Source organism: Verticillium nonalfalfae, assembly GCF_003724135.2.
Source record: "Verticillium nonalfalfae strain VnAa140/NRRL 66861 chromosome Unknown scaffold_106, whole genome shotgun sequence".
In the NCBI taxonomy this organism is placed as follows: domain Eukaryota; kingdom Fungi; phylum Ascomycota; class Sordariomycetes; order Glomerellales; family Plectosphaerellaceae; genus Verticillium; species Verticillium nonalfalfae.
In genome coordinates, this window is record NW_021167331.1 from 1 (window position 1) to 15,369 (window position 15,369).

A 15,369-nucleotide genomic window follows, 5' to 3' on the forward strand; every position below is an offset into this window, starting at 1 on the left:
TCAATATACTCACATTTGGGGTTTTGAGCCAGTTCGGCCTGCAGTCTTCCGTAGTAGGCCCTCTGGCGGGTGGCGCCAAGGCGCCGATGTCAGCCGCTGGAATGGCGGCCCCGCTTACCCCAGGTTGACGTCATGGTGGTTGGGGAAAGGACGAAGGACGGAGGTGGGGGGGGGGGGGGGGGGGGACAGTCAGGAAGGAAGCTTCGAGGCTACCTCTTCAAGTGCCTCCATCACTACCTACCTACCTGAGGTACCTCAACTTACGGTACCTAGGCGGGCACCTACGGAAGTACAGTGCTCCCAAGACGGCAGTGCCATCATCTGGATGATTGAGCATATTGGGCAATGGAATCTGCAGGTGCCCAAGCCACCAGTGTCGGTTCTACTCCGGCCACCAATGCGCCTCCGTCTTTGTAGTGCGGGGGCAGCGTCGTGTCGTTCGCCGCTCTCCCAGTTCAATGGCTGGCGGATCTGGTGCAACTGCTACCACGTGCCCGGCCGTTTGCTTCATCGGTCACGGTTATTTGGGAGGCACCGCCTGGCACCAGATAGTCGGTGACTGGAATTGGGACTCGGGGGGTTGATGTCTTGACTGGGGAAACCTGAATCGATTGTTCGCACATCGGCTCCCCATGAAAAAGGCCGCCTGCTCATAATGACATGTCGAATGGGTTCAATGGGTCCGTCCCGAACCGAACAACTGAGCACCCACCCCCCGGACAAGGCTCGTCCACCGGCAGAACCGGTCGACGCGCATCGGCTTCCCCGCCACGTCCCTCCCCTGCCCTGTCCTTCTCGGACCCAGCAGGTTTTCCAGGTTGGCACCTCTGCAGTTCTCCCCGTCGACGATGATGATGACCTCGTGGCTCCTGGTTGGCGCAAGCTCATGCGACCTAGCACACGCACCGTTCCTGCCCCTAGCCGAACACCAAGGCACTTGCGACCCAATGCAACCGAACCCAGGATGGACCACTGACGGACCAGGCGGACAAAAGCTGACGGCGCCAAGTGGCCCGGCGATCTTCTCCCCCTCCGACGAGGGGAGCTCGCCAGAGCTAGCTCTTTGGCATCTTTTTCTTCTCTCTGCTTGCGCCTGCCGCTTGTGCTGCTGCTGTCGATGCTACCTACTTAACATGCATCGGCTGCTCAAGCAGTGACGTCCACCTCCCTCTTCAGCCCTTTCCCAGTCCCCCCTCCTCTCTGCCAGTCCCCCCTCCAGCTCCTCTTCTGCCTTTTCCTATACCGTGCGGACGCAATCTGTGCCGCAAATTTGGGCATCGTGCTCGTCGACCATGACGCTTCTCTCCAAGTCGGTGGTGGCGTTGGCCGCCGCGGCCCCTCTGGCCAGAGCCCAGCTCTTCCGGAATGGCTCTGTCATTGCCCCCTGCGACTCGGCCATCTACTGCCACGGCGAAATTTTGAGCCAGATCCAGCTCGCTCGCCCCTTCGAAGACTCCAAGACGTTTGTTGACATGTGAGCCTCCTCCCCGTTTCGCCCGAGCTGGAGGGCGGTGGACTGACCGTCGCAGGCCCGCTAAGAGGTCCCTGGAGCAGATCCAGGAGGCATTCGACGAACTGGAGAAACCGTTGACCAACAACACGGCATTGAACGACTTCCTCGCGGCCAACTTTGCCCTGGCTGGCGGCGAGTTGTCTGAGGTGGATGACCTCGAGACGGACGCCCAGTTCCTCGACAACATCAACGACACTGTCATCCGAGAATTCACTGAGAAGGTCATCGAGATCTGGCCCGATCTGACCCGCTCCTATACTGGCGCCGGTAGCAATTGCACCGACTGCCCCAACAGCTTTATCCCTATCAATCGTACTTTCGTCGTTGCCGGAGGCCGCTTCCGTGAGCCCTACTACTGGGACTCGTTCTGGATTCTCGAGGGTCTGTTGCGTACGGGCGGCAGCTTCATTGAAGTCTCCCGCAACCAGATCGAAAACTTTCTCGACCTCGTTGACCAGTATGGCTTTGTCATGAACGGCGCCAGAAGGTACTACCTCAACCGCTCACAGCCGCCTCTGCTCTCGCAGATGGTACGTCTCTACGTCGATCACACCAACGACACCGACATTCTTGACCGGGCACTGCCGCTGCTCATCAAGGAACATGAGTGGTGGACTGTCAACCGCACTGTTGAGGTGTCCAAGGACGATCGGACTTATCAGCTCAACTTGTATGTCCGCCAACCTTCTTCATGTTCAATGGCCGAATTCGCTGACATGAGTGACCTAGGTACAACGTGTCAAACACGCAACCCCGTCCCGAGTCCTACTACGAAGACTACACCACCGCATCCAACAGCTCCTACTACGCCGAGTCCGGCATCATCTACCCCGAGACCAGGGAGCTGAACGACACTGAAAAGGCCTTTCTCTATGCCAACCTCGCCTCGGGTGCTGAGAGCGGCTGGGACTATACCTCGCGCTGGTTGTCCAAGCCCAACGACGCTGTTCGCCATGTTTATTTCCCGCTGAGGTCGCTTAACATTGTGAACATTGTTCCCGTCGAGCTCAACTCGATTCTCTATTGGAACGAGGTCACCATTGCTGGCTACCTCAACCAGACCGGCAATGAAACACAGGCTGCAGAGTGGACCGAGCTGGCTGCCAACCGTAGTGAGGCTATGTACAACCTCATGTGGAATGACACGCTGTCTGGTTACTTCGACTACAACCTCACGTCTGGAGCCCAGGATACGTTTGTCCCTGCGGATGACGACACGACCGATCTTGAAGCCACTGGCGCCCCGGAAGGCCAGCAAGTCTATTTCTCCGTGGCACAGTTCTACCCCTTCTGGACCGGCGCCGCGCCTGCCCACATCAAGAACAACCCGCTCGCTGTCAAGACGGCGTTTGAGCGGGTCGCCACGTACCTCGATACCAAGGACGGCGGCATTCCGGCGACGAACCTGCGAACTGGGGAGCAATGGGACCAGCCTAGTGTGTGGCCTCCTCTGATGCACATCCTTATGGAGGGGCTTCGCAACACGCCGGCCACCTTTGGCGAGTCGGATCCCCACTACATGGAGGTGCAGGACCTGGCCCTGCGTTTGGGCCAGCGCTATCTCGACTCGGCCTTCTGCACGTGGTACGCCACGGGAGGCTCGACAAGTGACACGCCTCAGCTTGAGGGATTCGATGAGCGCGAGGTTGGCATCATGTTCGAGAAGTACTCGGACAACTCGACCAACCAGGCCGGTGGCGGTGGCGAGTACGAGGTTGTCGAGGGTTTTGGCTGGACTAACGGTGTGCTGCTGTGGGTCGTCGACACCTTTGGCAACAACCTCACTCGCCCTGACTGCGGTGACATTGAGGCCGCCAATGTTCAGCCGTCGAAGCGCAGCGCCGTTGAACTCCACCGTCGCGATGCTGCCTGGACCAAGAAGTTTGGTAGTCGTAGTGCGAAGGGCAAGGCGAAGCGATTTTCCAAGCTGGGAAGGTATTAATGGTGGACTGTTGCGGGTTGTTAGTAGGAGGTTTGTGTGTAGTTAGGAGGACGAATGTTTTCTTGGAAAAATCAATAATGCCATGATGAAGATTCATACCCCAAAATAATTCGTCCTGGCAGTGGTATGTTTGGTTCTTTTTGTAGGACTGTAGCTCCTGCAGGAAAGCTTGAGGCCGGCCCCTTGGTTGCCAGGGCCTCAGTTAGGGCCCCAGTCAGGGAGCGCCCCCTTTACCCTCTTTCCGAGTACTCGAGCCAAGATAGTCGGTGTCGACGGTCGGCCGCAAACTCGACTTGTTCCTCGAGCTTCATCTTCATGATCCCGTCATGCGGTACCGGGAAGCTTCGCAGCGCTTGATGGGCATCGAACCATCATTTCGTTGAGCGTAGGCTCAAGTCGACCCTCGTGTAAGGCAAGGTAGGTCTGTAGGTCAGAGCACCAAGCCCCACTAATCCCGACCTGGACGTGGCGCTGCCTGGCGCACATCCCAGACCCCCCGATTGAAGATCTTCAATCCCCGAGACACTACCTGCAAATTGTCCGCCACCAAGCACATTGCGCTCGCGATCACTCCAACGACCCAAAGACCTACCCACGCACCAAACAGAAACACGCCTCGCCTGATTGACCAAGCGACGAACACATCACAATGCATCCCCATTTGCACACAAAAGACAACATTGGTAAGCTTCCCACGGCAGCCGGCCAACCCGTCCGTCCCCCGTGTCCCTCGTCCCACCGCTGACCGATCCGGCCCACCACCAGAGTGCGAGGACGTCATGAACGCCCTCGAAGAGTGCCACGCGCGCGGCTTCCTCTACAAGTCCCTCGGCAACTGCAACACGGCCAAGCAGCACGTCAGCGACTGCCTCAAGGTGGCGCGCATGAAGCGCCTCGACGCCAACCGCGCGGCGGGCAAGGCGAAGCGGGACGAGAAGGCGCGCAAGATTGCCGAGATCAACAAGGAGCTGGGCCTCGACTAGAGGGTAGAGAGGCGAGTCTGTGTCTGTCCTTGCCCAGATGATGAGAGGGGGCTGGGACTACGTTGGGGGAACCTCGATTGCCGTCAACACGGAACGAACGGGAGGGGAGGTGGTGGTACGATTATTGTAACAGTATCGCGGGCCGGCATGCGCATCCTGTACACCACGGGGTTTGGGAAACATGACAACCCCCCCAAAAAAGCATGGGGGGGACAATGGGGGGCGTTCATTTGGTTTGTAGGCATGTGTGCACGGTTTTAATCACATGAATCTCGACTCGTTGCTATCTCGTAACGAAACACGAAAACCCCAGATCTCTGTCGTCCTGGACACACAGACCGTCACTCGTTCGAGACGGTTCAGACGCCGCGGCGGAAGGCGTCGCCAAACGTGAAGAGGCCGAACAGGGAGAGCACACTGAGGAGGATGGGCACCGGCTTGCGCAGACGGATGGCGCGGGGGATGGCGGAGCCGCCGAGGACAGCGGAGGCGAGAAGGCTGAGCTCGACGCCGTAGGGCTCGCGGCCCTGGATGCGGTACCCGCCGAGTCCGTCTGATCATGGTCAGTTTGGTGTGCTTCAAGAAGCCGCAGTAGCAGCTCTTTTGGAACGAAGACGAGGCAGGCGGATAGCGCGGAGGGAGGAGGGAGGAGGGAGGAGGGAGGAGGGACACTGACACAGCAGACCAACGGTAACACCGGCGACAATCGAGGGCACGGAACGGGTCTTGACGTAGCCCATGATGCCGCCGCCCGCCGTGAGGGCGCCCAGGACGAAGGAGGGGGTTGAGAGTTCTCGTGTAGCGGCCTGGCTGTGTCAGTAGGGTACCCTCGTCATACGTGTTCGATGGCGGGGCAGAGCAAACCATTGTGAACAGCGGTTGGATACTCGATGGCGTGGTCAGCGGAGGAGGAAAAGGGAGAGTGTGAAGGATTAACCAAGTAGTGTTATGGGTGGGATTCAAGCTTTGGAATGAGAGGGGGGGGGGGTTAAGTTTTGAAGTTCCGCTGGTGCTCGGGACTTGGTGAAGCCCGGCTGCTTCTGGCGACAGTTGCTGCTGCTGCTGCTGCCACTACTGCTACTGCTTGGAGCGTGTCCCTCGACCAATAGAGCTGGACTACATGATGTAATGCTGACCTGACTAAGGCGTGCACGTTGACAGTACCCCGGATTCCACCAACACCCTGTCCCTCGTGTGGCTGAACCACTGTGGCGCCCAGCGGGACAGGTGGCTCGAATGCTGTCGTGTCCGCTACTGCTATGGGGGTGTGAGCTAGATGGTACTGTACGGCCAGCAACCTCCACCCACCACCTGTCGCCAACAGCACCCCCCAAAGCTCCTCGACGCCAGTTCGCCGGCATTCACGACTCCCACCTTTTCTCCCCAGGACGCAAACCCGCCTCGACCGATCACATCGACACCATGGCGCCCAAGAAAGCCGCTCAGGTGCCCCCCGCCGCCGCCGTCGCCCCCGCAGGCCCGACCGTCGCCGCCATCCCCGGCACCATGACCTCCCAGCCCAAGCTTGCCTCCTCCAAGGCCGCCAGCGCCAGCGGCAACGCCGACTGGACCCAGGCCGTCAACCAGCTTCTCGACCACTACCAGAAGAAGACGCCGCAGCGCACCAAGCTGATTGACGTCTTCCTCGCCTTCCTCGTCGCGCTCGGCGGCGTGCAGTTTGTCTACTGCGTGCTCGGCGGCGGATTCGTACGTGCTTTGTTCTCCGAGACAGGGGAAGGTGCGCTCCAAAAAACGAACATGTGGCTGACTTTTTTTTCTCTTCTTTTCTCTCTGTGCAGCCTTTCAATGCCTTCCTTTCCGGTTTCTGTGCTACCGTTGGACAATTCGTCCTCACTGGTGAGTCGTTACGTTCGGGCAACGATGGCGGGCGACGTACTCATCCTGTCGGCAGTTTCCCTGCGCATGCAGACGACCGAGGCCAACAAGGCCGACTTTCCTTCCGTGTCCCCAGAGAGGTAGGAATTCTCATGCCAGATGGTGCGGCCATTGACTGACCTGGATCCAGATCCTTTGCCGACTTTGTTATTGGCAGTTTGATCCTACACTTCTTCGTCTACAACCTGATTAACTAGACGAGACGCAACCCGCATGCGCGGCAGAGATCGTTGCGGTTCGGATACAAAATACATGCTCAATGGAGGGCACGGGTCGATGAAGAGATCTGAACACGTGCCTGCGGGCATGAGGCCCGGCAGTCAGTCGACATGCCATTGCTTCCCCGGATGGAGAGGAGAAGCCAGGTGGCAGGCGTAGCAGATGGACACGGGAGCGCCATACTGTATGATACTGAAGCCAACAACAAAAGTAGCGTCGACTAGAGCAGAGAACGCATAGAGATCCTCAATGGGAATCATGAGACATGGCTTTGATTGATTCTATAAAAATTCGCTAGCTCCATCCCCCCTCACTCCATGGGCGGCTCTGTAGAAGCCGCTCGTGGGGGCGGCGGTGGTGCGCCTGCTTTGGGTGGTGGCGCCACGGTGCCGGAGCTCTTTGGCGCGTGGTCTAGCGCCCGACTCTTCTCCTCACCCTCCTTGAAGTAGTCGTCCATCAGCGCGTTCGGGCTGTGGCCGTGCCTCTCCTTCTTCTTGGACCGCGTGGGCACGCCGACGGGCGGCGCCGCGCTGACGAGCTGCGCTGGCACCAGCAGATCCTCCGACGGCGTTTCCGTGCGGGAGACGAACCCCTCGGACCCGTCTGCCGGCGGGCCACCGTGTCCCGCCTGCGCTGCTGCTGCTGCTGCCGCCGCGCCCCCGTACGCCGCCGACGGGTCCTTCTCCATGTCGAACAGCATCTCGCCCGGCGCCGAGACGGGCTCGTTCAGCGGCGCTGGCAGGCGGTGCAGGGCGCCGTACCCGAGCACGCAGCCCAGGGCGCCCTCGCCGCCCCACTCGCGGCTCGGCTGGATCGTGACCTCGCGCGTGACATTGTACTCGTTGTTGTAGACGTACAGCCGCAGCGGCCGGCCGATGAAGTCGTCGACGAGCTCGCTGAGGCCGCTCTCGCCGTGCAGCGCCCCCTCGGGGCTCGCGAGGATGTAGTCGCTGTAGGGCAGGAGGCCGGCCAGGTCGGCGGGCGAGTTGGCGGCGACGTCGAGGACGTGCCAGATGTTGGCGACGACGGCGAGCGCCGTCCACTGCAGGCTGAGGCCGAGGGAAGCCGAGTCGGCGGGGACGGGGATGTGGAGCTCGCGCGTGCGCTGGCCCTTGGCGCTCCAGAGCGCGAGCGACACGGAGCCGCCGGCGCAGTTGCGGACTTCTTGTGCAAAGAGGGCGGCGTTGGGGCTATCCTGTGCGGGCCGGGGGGGGTCAGCGATGAGTGGACAAGGGAGAGTGAGGTGAGCAAGAGAAGGGGTGGACGAACGAGGGGCCTGCCGTTGATGCCAATGATGAAATCGAACCACGGCTCGACGGAGAGCTCTAGATTTGTGTTGCGCAGGACCTGGAAGCCAAAGGAACCCCCGCGACTTTGTTGCGTGGGCTGCTCTCCGTCCAAGCGGGACATGAAGCGGTTGAGTGCGCTGAACATGGTGCCAAGTGGTGGCGGTCCAAGGGCTGACTAGTTGCGTTCTTGTGGCTGGGGGAAACTGTAAGGGTGTATGTTCGTTTTCATGCGTCGCTGAATCGGCCTGGCTGTCGTCGTCGAGGGTAAGGTAGGCGTGGTCAAGCGGCGCTGATGGATATGGCAGGTTGGCGTGGGGAAAGGGTCCCTGAGCTTCGACGATCGAGCTTCGCGCAAGCTGTCATTCACGCATCGCAGCCTTGCAGCTGGTCCGAGCTCCAGGCGTTGACGCTAACGATTTCGATGTGGGGCGTCTTTTCCATCCTTCAGCCTTCCATCTTGTGAACTCATCTGACAACCTTCTTTTTACCACGCTCGATCTTGCCATAGAGACGTGCTCATCAGTCTGTCAACCGACATGTGACGAAGACGTACAGATCGGCTCAACAGTGACGAGGCAACATGACCAGGATGGAACCCGCACCCCGGATGCCCCTGACTGATGAATGCCATCACTATGAGACCAAGGCAGAAGTGCCATGGGACCTCCAAAAGTACGTGACGCTCGTGCCGTCTTATTATAAGATTCCTCGAGAGACTGACTTTCAGCAGATACTTTTCCCAGCGCTATTCCATATTCCAGTATTACGATGATGGCGTCTATCTCACCGACGACGCCTGGTTCGGCGTGACTCCCGAGCCAGTTGCCACGTCAGTTCACCACTCCAAGTGTTTCTTCTCACCCTCGACAGGTCACTGATGGTCTCCCAGCCAAGTCGCCCAAGACATGTCAGCGTCCCCGGCCACCAGAAGGGTCTTGATCGATCTCTTCGCCGGCGCCGGCGGCAACACCATCGCCTTTGCCCTGTCCTCGCGCTGGGACAAGATCATCGCCATCGAGCGGCACGCCCCCACCCTCGCCTGCGCCCAGTCCAACGCCGCGCTGTACGAGGCCGACGACCGCATCACCTGGATCCACGGCGACTGCTTCGACTACCTCCGCCGTCTGCGCACAGATCCGGCCTCCCTTCACGAGCATCTCCAGGTCAGCGCCGCCGAGACGGTCATCTTCGCGTCCCCGCCCTGGGGCGGCCCCGGCTACAGCACCGCCGAGGTCTTTGACCTGCGCTTCATGGAGCCGTATAACCTACAGCACCTCCACGATGCCTGCGTTCCCATGGACCATGCGCTTTACCTGCCGCGCACGAGCGACCTGCGCCAGATTGCCAAGCTCGCCCCCGGAGACGACAAGATCGATGTTGTGCAATACTGTATGAAGGGGGCGAGCAAAGCCCTCGTAGCATACATTCCGGGCACCGCTAGTAAGCCTGGCAAAGAGAGGCCGGTAGGCGCATAATAATAAGAAGCAAAACAAAACAAAAATTTGAAAACTGTGCTATTTTGGGGGGCCCTGGCCGTCCCGTCGCTATGAAAACGCTCCGTCCTTCTCTAAGTCTACAATGCCCGTACAATGGTGCGTTCATCAAACACGTCCTTGAGCAGTCCCTCGATGCAAAACTCCAAGTCTAGCGGAGCCATCGCATATGTAGATTCAAACGCAAATATGCTGAGCTGGCCGAAAAAGGGTCGCAAAATCTTGGCCACGAGCTCGTCTTTCCGGTCGATCGTCACCTCGTCCTTGATGCCGCCCGCGCCAAGAAGAGGCCGTCTGTGCGAGCTGCTGGCGGCTAGATGCGCCGCCGACTCGTTGTGGAAAGCCGAGTTGGCGGCGACCTGGCCCAACTCTTCTGAGAGCTCGTCGACCAAGGCGACAGGCTGGTAGTTGGACGCTCGGTAGACGGCGTCAATCGTGTCCGTGATAAACAACCACTCGTGCAGCTGGAAGTCGTCTGGCGCAACGCAAATGAGGAGGTCGAGCAGTTTACACGCCTGGAGAATGGATATGTTGTTGTACGTTTCCGATGCTGAGCTGTGGTCGGGTGCTACGACGGACGAAATGGCAGAGTGTAGCTCCGCGTTGATGATCGGCCACATCATGGCGAGATGAATGGCGCTCGTCTTCAGGACCAAGGCTCGCACAACCATGAAGATATCTGACCTAGTGCTAGAGGACGGAGACGATGTCGAAGTGGCACCCAGCAGCTCTACCACTTTCTCCAAGATTGTAGGGAGATCTGACACAAAGGTGTCTTCGCTAGCCGCAAGCACGAGAGTAGCTACCCTGCGCAGATTGAGCTGTGTCTTCCTGTCGGCCTCGAGCCTGGCAGATGTCGCACCGACGCCGAATACGATACCTGCAGTCGTAGGGGGGCTGATGCGAGCCAAGATGTCAGGCATGCGGTCCTTGTCACTAAGAGTCCATTGACGCAGCAGGGGCAACCATTCACTCCGCACTAGAGGCAGACCGGTACCGAAGAATCTGCCGTCATTGAAAGCATCGCCAACATCCTTCTTCCACGTCTTCTGGTTGTTGGGTAGCCTGGCCAGTTCTTGCAGCAGCTCGAGAGTGCTGTGGGTGACCGTTTCGGGGAAACCCTTTGCTCGAAAAGCCGGGCCAATGACGTTGGCGGCGATCGTGCCCGCTGCTGAGAGAACACGGTCATTTTCGACCAAGACCTTGGGCAGGGTCGGGACGATCGAGGCTAGTATAGCGACCACATCCTCGGCTCTATCAAGACTGTTCATGGTTGTTCGCCGACTGATGTCTCGGGACTTGTCGCCCTTGTCCGAGGCTGTTTCGGCAAATGACATGGGTTTTGTAGTGAAGATGGCCGTCAATAGACGGAGGAACAGGTCCTGCGGTGTGATTAGCAACTCAAAGTCAATTGAGGTGTCAACAGACTTACGCCAAGCTCACGACGCATCTTCCGCTGCTCGCCAAAGTTGGTATTGTCGACCTTTTCACCGAGTATAGCTGCGAATTCAAGTAGGCTGGGAAGGGTCTGCCGATGCGGGAAAGGATTGGCAAGTAAGTCTCTGAGGAAAGCCATGCAGTCCTGCCAGATCTCATCCATTGCGTCGTCCTCAAGCGAGCGGGCATATTCCACGAGAAAGGTGACCAGATCGGTATCTTGCAGAGAAATAGTGAGTGTTGACCTCCTGGCTGGATCGAGAGCCTGAGGATTAGTCCTGCTGTAGATTGCATTGAAGATCGCCGGTATGGTATGCCGAGGTCGAGAACCGTCGAGGGCCGGCAGAAGCTTGAAAACCTCGGACTGCTGTGCTACTGCAGATACTTCGATGGAGGCGCGCCAGATGCCAATGGCTGTTTCCAGGCACTCTAGCGTCTCTGCCGCAAAGAGGTGCTCCAAGAGACGTCGTGCCCTGTTCCGCATCCGCAGAGACGTATAGTTGAAAGACGAGACGGATGTGATGTCTTGCGCCCTGACATCTGCTCCTTGGCCCCAAGACCAGATGGTGAAACAAATGCGCACCGCATCTTGGAAAGCTAGGTGCACAGTGAGCCGGTCGTTGGCTGTTACGCTGCGCGAATGTGATCCGTCTGATGCGAAGACGCCAGAGACCATGTTTCCGAAGAACCCTTGTTGTTGGTCCGGGCCCTTGACCACTTGCGTCCTGGCCTCTTCAGCCAGGAGGCGCTCGTGTCCGCGGGCTAGGACCTGCTCGAGTGCGTTCAGCAGTGATATGAGGGTTGATTCGGGCGCATTCCACTCATCAGAGGCCACGCTGTGCGCATCTCTGAATGTGGTCTGCAAGTTATCAAATGTAGCCGAGACTTGCTTACACAGCGTCTCGACCAGGGGAATAAGAACTTGGAAGATTGTATCCGAGTAAAGTGGGAGACACTCCGTGAGGAAGCTGACCCAGCTGTCGAGCACGCTGCGACTGCTCGTTGCACTCAAGCCGGATTGTAGACACTTTAGAAGTGAGGGCGGAGGAGACAGGATGCGTGGTCCTTCTTCATGTTGCATGGAAGATCGAGGGCCCCTGTTCGGTTCGACGCTCAGTTTGCCCTTTTCTGACATCGGCGATGTGGGCAGTTCAGGTGAAACGTGATGTCTTATCTTCAGCGTCGCAAAAACGACATCCAAAAGAAGCACCTGAACGTACGGGTCAGGCCCCGTAAGAGACTGGGACAACCGCTCGATGAGGGGCTCCTCCAGATGTAGGCTTGACAGAGACTCCGCGTATGGATTGAGGAGGATCTGGTGTAACAAAGTCAAGGAATATCGATACAGCTGTGTTGTTCGAACCTTGCTCTGCTCCCCTCCAGGCAAACTTGCTCCGGCGATGCAACGCATGCAGACCTGCAGAAAGAACTCCTGCAATGACACGTCTCCCTCGCGGCCGACTACTCCAGGTCAGCATTTGAAGTGGTTGGGTGAGCTGGGTGAGAAAACTTACCGATGCGCGCGATTTCTGGTCGACTGGCATTGGGATTGAGAGTCGATGAAACCAAAATCGACCAGATGGCATCCGGGGCCCAACGAAAAACATTTGACAGTGTCCGAAGGTAGTATAGACATGTATCGAGGTCGTCACCATCAGTGAAGGCAGCTGAATTGTCCGTCCCCACATTGCCACTCGCACTGCGACGTGCTCCGAGGAAGCTCATGGCAGAGAATTTGGCAACAAAAACGAGAAAGAGCTTGTCGATGCCTACTAGGCTATTTAACCAAGACTTGACAGTCATGAAGAGCTGCGTGCGCTCATCGAGCAAGGCGTCAAGCATCAGGAGCAGAGGTCTCGTCAGCATCACATCGTAATGGTCAGCGCCACTGAGTCGAGGAAGTGGCAGCCTTTCTAGGGTGGGTGTCCTCGAACCCCTTCGGTCTGACTGGGAGTCATTGAGGGTATGAGACCACAAAACAGAGAATCTGCGGCCAGGGTCGGCTCGACGTGCCGCAAACGCCCCTTGCGTGTCTTTTTCTGTAATCAGTTTCGATAGAGTGGCCTCGATATCGCGGCTTTGAGGCGAAAGCACTGACTGGAGTTGCCACAGGAGTCGGACCGTTTCGACGTGATATTTGGGCTCCGAGACTGCGAGATAAGTCCACGCGTGCCGAACAATTGGTGCCACGAGATCAGCTAGGTCTTCCAAGGATGTCCTTTTGGCAAAATACAAGTGGCTCGACAGATGTACCACGGAATTGAAGGAGGAGAAGGGGAGGCCAGTGTCTTGGGCAAGCCGTGCGTGTAGGCATGACAAGATCTGAGCTGTGTCAAGCTCGTAGCGAACCGAGGTCTTCACAAGCAACGCAGTGAGAAGCCTTCCCTTGGTTCCTAGCTCCAGGCTAGTGGTAGACAACCCTTCGCAAATAAGCCTGCCCGATTTTCGAACAAGCAGTTCGCCTACTTCCACTGGAGTGAAAGGAGCGTTAGCGGCATCCAGACTTCCCTGGTCGTTGACGTAGAAGGCCTTGATGCGCTTCAAGAGCTCGATGACAGGCAATGAAACCAACACAGCGGCTTCCATTGTCCTTGCTGGTTTGTCCTGCGTCGGAAAAGCCCTGTCGGGAATAAGATCGAAAAGTGACAGGGCGATTTCTAGGATCCTCTCGGTGACCGCTTCGAGTCGCAGCGTCGCCTGATCTGGATTGTTCTGTCTGTCTTGAGCATCCTCCAACATGCAGAGTATGCTGAGGGCGGTAAGAGGTGCGTGTATGGTTATCATTTCCTCCTCCCTAATGTTGAAATTTGCGAGTATGAAGGTGACGAGGTCCAGCTTATCCAGTCGCTGAGCTGTGGAGAGACTACTGGGACCAATTGCTTGCGCCAGCAGGCTAACCATCTCACCATAGATGAGGCCACTTTCGACGCCGTCAAAGAAGACACTGGCACTCTTGAAAACCTCATTGAAGTCATTCTTGTTGGAGGACTGACTCTTGTACTGGCGGACACTATCGACGATGGGCAAGAAGACTTCAGGCACGACAAGCCCTCCGATCTCCCAGCGGTCCATCAGCGAAAGGCATATCCTGTAGGGCCGAGCTCTCTCCGTTGGACTTGCGTCTGAGGATGCCTGGATCATAGCCAGTAATGCCTGAGTCAAGGAATGGAGCCCATGATCTTCAAAGTAGCTCGTTTTGGAAGTGAGGTAGGATTGTGGGTGCTCGACTGACAGCGGAGATTCGACGGTGCTTTCGTTGTCGGCTGCCGGGGGATCGGGGCCCAGGAACCATGCCCAAAGTCTCCTGTTCAAACTCATGTCTCTCCTGATGACGACGCCAGAAGCAGCCCGCAGGAGAAGCTCTAGGTCGGCAGGCTTGACCCTGGTTTGCAGTACCTTGGAGTGCAGTGGCAGGTGGGTGACCAGGAGGTCTAGGAATCCTCTTTGGATCAGGAGCTGCTCGTCAGCCAAGCCTGCGGCGAAGCACCGAAGGAGTAGACCCGGCTCCGGTGATGTAACAATACGTCCGAGCTGAATAAACAAGTCTGCTTGGTCCCCATTGTTGGTCCCGTCGTCCTTGGGAGGTGCCGAAGATATAGGTTCTCCTAGCTTGGGCAATGTTCTCACGAGATATGCCAATGCACCGCCTCTTCGGCTATGACTGGTGATGGATGCTAAGAAAAAGCACTGCCAGAAGAAATCGTCGCCAGTCGAATGCACGTCGGTCAGTTCTTCACTCCCTGGGGATCGTATGGCCACTTTAAAGTTTTCCATAAGCTTCATGGTACGGTCAAAGTCCTCACTGGTCTCCTCCTCCAGACCCGGCAATAGTGCCAGCACGATTGACTTCATTGCTGGTCGCAGAGACCGAGGATCCAGCCGCAGAAAATGGGTTTCGAGGATATCAAGGTATGGGGCCCGGACGGAAAGGGATGCAAATGACAGGGTCGATGCCAGTCCGGGAAGGTATAATGGGAGATCCCGAGCGAGACCATCTTGGCCTATAGTGGTAAAGACGTAGTTGTACACCTCGAGGGCTTTTTGGTGGACACCGGAAGGCAAAGATGGATTGAGACACTGGGCTAGTCTCTTCGCGATAGTGGCCTTGGAGGGTACGGTTGTGATGGAGTTGTGTCGGGCTTGCAATGCCTGTTGGTGCTCGGATTAGCAACATGTTCTTTGCAAAAGGCTGCCGGCTCTACGTACCCGCAGAAGTCTGTTGAGGAAGGAGATGTAGTCTGCCCATTCTTGAAGTGCGGTTTCGAACAAGGTTAGAGCTCTCTCAACTCCAGAGGCGTACTTGCGGTAAGCTTTGTCGTTGGATGGCGCGTCCTCTGTCGCTACCAGTCAGCGCAAGTCATAGCTTGGGCATGGCGCATCATGTGAGGTCCTACCAGAGCCTAGTTGATTTCGCCATTGTCGGGTCGGTAGAGGCGAGTCTCTACCCGAGCTCTCTGGCGATAGGGAGCGACGGCTCGAAGCTGGCTCATTGGCCATAGTTGCGGTGGTTGGAGATGGGATCGTCGGTGGTGTTGTAGTTGTGGGACATGAGCATGTGCCGGCTCGAGGCTGCAGGCCGCAATGACATCGCTAACTA

General features: G+C 57.7%; 7 protein-coding genes across 7 annotated transcripts; 4 read left to right on the forward strand and 3 right to left on the reverse strand.

The window, feature by feature from the left end:
• Nucleotides 1–1,292: 1,292 nt before the first annotated feature.
• On the forward strand, nucleotides 1,293–3,455 carry D7B24_000497 (uncharacterized protein; the record flags this gene model as incomplete). Its single annotated transcript, XM_028634753.1, has 3 exons — nucleotides 1,293–1,474; nucleotides 1,530–2,183; nucleotides 2,243–3,455. 3 exons carry the CDS (start codon nucleotides 1,293–1,295, stop codon nucleotides 3,453–3,455), a joined length of 2,049 nt encoding a protein of 682 aa, XP_028492537.1.
• A 649-nt stretch (nucleotides 3,456–4,104) lies between these two features.
• Nucleotides 4,105–4,438, forward strand: D7B24_000498 (uncharacterized protein; the record flags this gene model as incomplete). The annotated part of the gene is made up of 2 exons (XM_028634754.1): nucleotides 4,105–4,138; nucleotides 4,221–4,438. 2 exons carry the CDS (start codon nucleotides 4,105–4,107, stop codon nucleotides 4,436–4,438), a joined length of 252 nt encoding a protein of 83 aa, XP_028492538.1.
• Nucleotides 4,439–4,797: 359 nt separating this feature from the next.
• Nucleotides 4,798–5,305, reverse strand: D7B24_000499 (uncharacterized protein; the record flags this gene model as incomplete). Its single annotated transcript, XM_028634755.1, has 3 exons — nucleotides 4,798–4,991; nucleotides 5,115–5,244; nucleotides 5,303–5,305. 3 exons carry the CDS (start codon nucleotides 5,303–5,305, stop codon nucleotides 4,798–4,800), a joined length of 327 nt encoding a protein of 108 aa, XP_028492539.1.
• Nucleotides 5,306–5,860: 555 nt separating this feature from the next.
• Nucleotides 5,861–6,531, forward strand: OST2 (oligosaccharyltransferase complex subunit epsilon; the record flags this gene model as incomplete). The annotated part of the gene is made up of 4 exons (XM_028634756.1): nucleotides 5,861–6,145; nucleotides 6,238–6,295; nucleotides 6,351–6,414; nucleotides 6,465–6,531. The coding sequence occupies 4 exons, from the start codon at nucleotides 5,861–5,863 to the stop codon at nucleotides 6,529–6,531; spliced, it is 474 nt and encodes a 157-aa protein (XP_028492540.1).
• Nucleotides 6,532–6,863: 332 nt separating this feature from the next.
• Nucleotides 6,864–7,987, reverse strand: D7B24_000501 (uncharacterized protein; the record flags this gene model as incomplete). Its single annotated transcript, XM_028634757.1, has 2 exons — nucleotides 6,864–7,748; nucleotides 7,823–7,987. 2 exons carry the CDS (start codon nucleotides 7,985–7,987, stop codon nucleotides 6,864–6,866), a joined length of 1,050 nt encoding a protein of 349 aa, XP_028492541.1.
• Nucleotides 7,988–8,422: 435 nt separating this feature from the next.
• D7B24_000502 (uncharacterized protein) lies at nucleotides 8,423–9,317 on the forward strand (the record flags this gene model as incomplete). Its single annotated transcript, XM_028634758.1, has 3 exons — nucleotides 8,423–8,514; nucleotides 8,573–8,671; nucleotides 8,732–9,317. The coding sequence occupies 3 exons, from the start codon at nucleotides 8,423–8,425 to the stop codon at nucleotides 9,315–9,317; spliced, it is 777 nt and encodes a 258-aa protein (XP_028492542.1).
• Nucleotides 9,318–9,415: 98 nt separating this feature from the next.
• D7B24_000503 (uncharacterized protein) lies at nucleotides 9,416–15,269 on the reverse strand (the record flags this gene model as incomplete). The annotated part of the gene is made up of 5 exons (XM_028634759.1): nucleotides 9,416–10,717; nucleotides 10,768–12,087; nucleotides 13,239–14,921; nucleotides 14,979–15,112; nucleotides 15,167–15,269. The coding sequence occupies 5 exons, from the start codon at nucleotides 15,267–15,269 to the stop codon at nucleotides 9,416–9,418; spliced, it is 4,542 nt and encodes a 1,513-aa protein (XP_028492543.1).
• Between the last annotated feature and the right edge of the window lie 100 nt (nucleotides 15,270–15,369).